Below are 2,856 nucleotides of genomic sequence, written 5' to 3' on the forward strand. Positions count from 1 at the left end.
ATCTTCCTGTAACGAATTCAAAACCATCAATGACTTACATGAAAGCAGAATGTGAGAAAATCCCTTGGGTGAATCCTCTAAAAAGCGTGCGAGTTGATTTAAAAAAAAAACGGCGGAAGGCATCCCGTTTTGCAACAAAGTTGAAAGTTTGTATAAAAATATAGAAGAAAGTGTAAATGTAAATGTGGTAGTACAACGAAGAGAGAAGCCACCACCACCTATCATAATTCACGGATTCTTCAAGGACTACAATAAAACGTTAGAATTGATGAAAGAAGAGGTAGGTGGTAATTTCTCCATAAAATTTACGAAAAATTCAACAAGCGTTTATGCTAAAAGTTTGTCAGAGTAGCAAAAACTGAAAGTTCTATTTAGCGAAAACGAGTCAGAGTATAATAGTTACACCCGGCAAAAGAGAAAAAACATGCTTTTGTGGTTTACGAATTAGACCTAAGTAGTGAACCTTGTGAAATAGCGGCAGAGATAATATTAGACTATCAAATAGAACCAGAAAAAGTGTTTGCAATGTGCGGAATGAAGCGTCCGGCATTTCTCGTAATATTTCAGAAATCGGTGACTTTAAAGTCTCTTGGAAAAGTAAACGTAATTAACAACATCCGGGTAAATTGGGCTCGGCATGTTAGCAACAAACTTACAAGCCAGTATAACATTCAATATTAAAGTTAATAATAATTAATAAAATAAAAAAAACTAAAATTTGGAAAAAAATCCACGACTTTTGACTGACTTTAATTTACTCAAATGATTACTCAATTCTCGAATCTCTCCTGGTGGAAGTACCAATATTTATAGGAGTTATCACCTCCAGAGTGGGAATCGTAGGCCCTCAGCGATAACTGCATTCGTCATCTTTAAGTGCAAACACAGCGGTTCCCACCGAATATTTTGGCGACGGCCGCAGTTTTTAAAAGTTTCCAGTGATGCAATTCCTGAGCCAGGATGCTATAATCTTCTTCGATAATCACAATCAAAAAACAGTACATAACTAATATCTTTCGTAGTGGCAAGTCAAGGTGGCGTCGTCAATCCGGCATATTATTTTTCTCCAAACATCACAAAAGTCACAATTTTTAAGTCGGTGTTACGGGCTGATTTCATGTTGTCATTTTGCGTTAACGCAAATGAGTGACGCCACGCAACTTTGCTACACCGATTTGCTATCCCACTGCGTCAAAATTTACAACCTAATTTCATGTTCGAAATTTGCAGTGGCGCAACGACATTGCAAGTGCCGAACTTTAGCCACATCATTTTTGCGTCGGTCACGTGACATCGGACAAATTAAATGTGCGAAGGGTTGTGTTAAAAAATAAAGACGCTTGATTAGAATGGAAAACAAGTCGTAAGTACATTTAATAACTCAGAATACTTTCAATAATCATTATTCATAATATCTGGCCATTTTAGAACGAAAACCAGATCACAAAATTTTACCAATTCTGAAATTTCGGTATTGGTAAATGAAGTGGAACGCCGGCGTAGTGTGTTATTTGGCCCCTTAAGGGGGCCCAATTTAACACAATATCATAGAGACCGGGCCTGGGACAAAGTTATTGAGGCTGTAAACAGCGTATCTCCGACAACACGGAAACTAGAAGACATCAAAAAAAAGTTTCGTGATCTGAAAACAAGAACCAAACATAAGGCAAATATGCTGAAAAGAGAAGCCAAAAAAACAGGGGGCGGCGAAAATGACGGTGTTCCCCTCAGTGCTGAAGAACTAAAAGTTATAAGTTTATGTAAGTTTTCTTCTTATTGTCTTAAGGAACTGTTATAAATATTTTTTCGGGTGCATTAATTCTAGCACTTTTACATCCTGGCACAAAACACCACTGTTTTGACGCCATTTTCAATTATAAAGACGGCAATCGAATTAGAGTAATACAAGCGCACGGCTCCGCTAAGAGCGAAGCTGAGATGTGACGTCACAAAGCTAGCCTCGCTGATATGTATGTTTTCCAATCTCGCTCAAATAGGACTTTTAAAAACACTTAAAAAATTATAAACAATTTTTTTGCAATTTTTATATTAGCAACATCATATTATACGACATGAGAACTATCGATTTTCATCAAAATTCAAAAATGTGCATTCTCCTCATTACAAAGGTTCATTAATAAGCTAATTTGCCAAATGCACTTTATTGCCTCTTGATGTTATGAAAAGGTTCTATTTTCTTTGCTAAAAGTTAACATGTCTAAACAATGAATCATTCTCCGGTACATTAGAAAAGTTGATACAGTTTTAAGCCCTAGGAAATTTTGTAGGTGTCTGCTTTATACGGGGAGTCCCAGAACTCGTGACCCAAAGAAAAAACAATTGTGAATCAAAATTTCGAAACAAAAATGTTTTAGCTGAAAAATAATCGAGATAAGACGAAAAAACGGTAGCCAATCCCGAAGCAGAACAGAATTTGAAAATCACCAACTACATCATCATTCATTGGTGAGATGGACATTACACTCTCGTTGCCTAGAAAATTGGGATGGCCTTTTACTCCATATCTAGAATAAGCTTCCGGGACTGGTTGTTAATTTTTTAACCTTTCTCGAATACTTTTAAAGTTAATCAATTTTTGTTTTGAAATTTACCATCTGTATTGCTGTCGGCATTCTCCCTTGCTCTACCGGTTATGTATTCTGGGATGTCCTGTCTAAACTATAAAGTTTCTGTTCCCTATAAATTCAAAGTCCTAAGAGATCTCCTTCCCCCGTGATACCGTTTGTGTTTTTGCCACCTCCGTCACCCGATATTGAAACTCTTGCCACACCGTCCAATGTTCCTGTCGTTGTACCTCCACCAGAATTTTGTGATTCTCGAAAGGTGCAAAAAAGA

General features: G+C 36.9%; 1 protein-coding gene across 1 annotated transcript; it reads left to right on the top strand.

Moving 5' to 3' along the window:
• The first annotated feature begins 1,349 nt into the window (after nt 1-1,349).
• Nucleotides 1,350-1,944, top strand: LOC148169371 (nuclear apoptosis-inducing factor 1-like). The gene is made up of 3 exons (XM_088044178.1): nt 1,350-1,363; nt 1,429-1,760; nt 1,883-1,944. Exons 1-3 carry the CDS (start codon nt 1,350-1,352, stop codon nt 1,942-1,944), a joined length of 408 nt encoding a protein of 135 aa, XP_087900304.1.
• The last annotated feature ends 912 nt before the right edge of the window (nt 1,945-2,856 follow it).

Source organism: Gnatocerus cornutus, chromosome 8, assembly GCF_029298725.1.
Source record: "Gnatocerus cornutus isolate USDA-ARS CGAHR chromosome 8, icGnaCorn1.1, whole genome shotgun sequence".
NCBI classification, from domain to species: Eukaryota; Metazoa; Arthropoda; class Insecta; order Coleoptera; family Tenebrionidae; genus Gnatocerus; species Gnatocerus cornutus.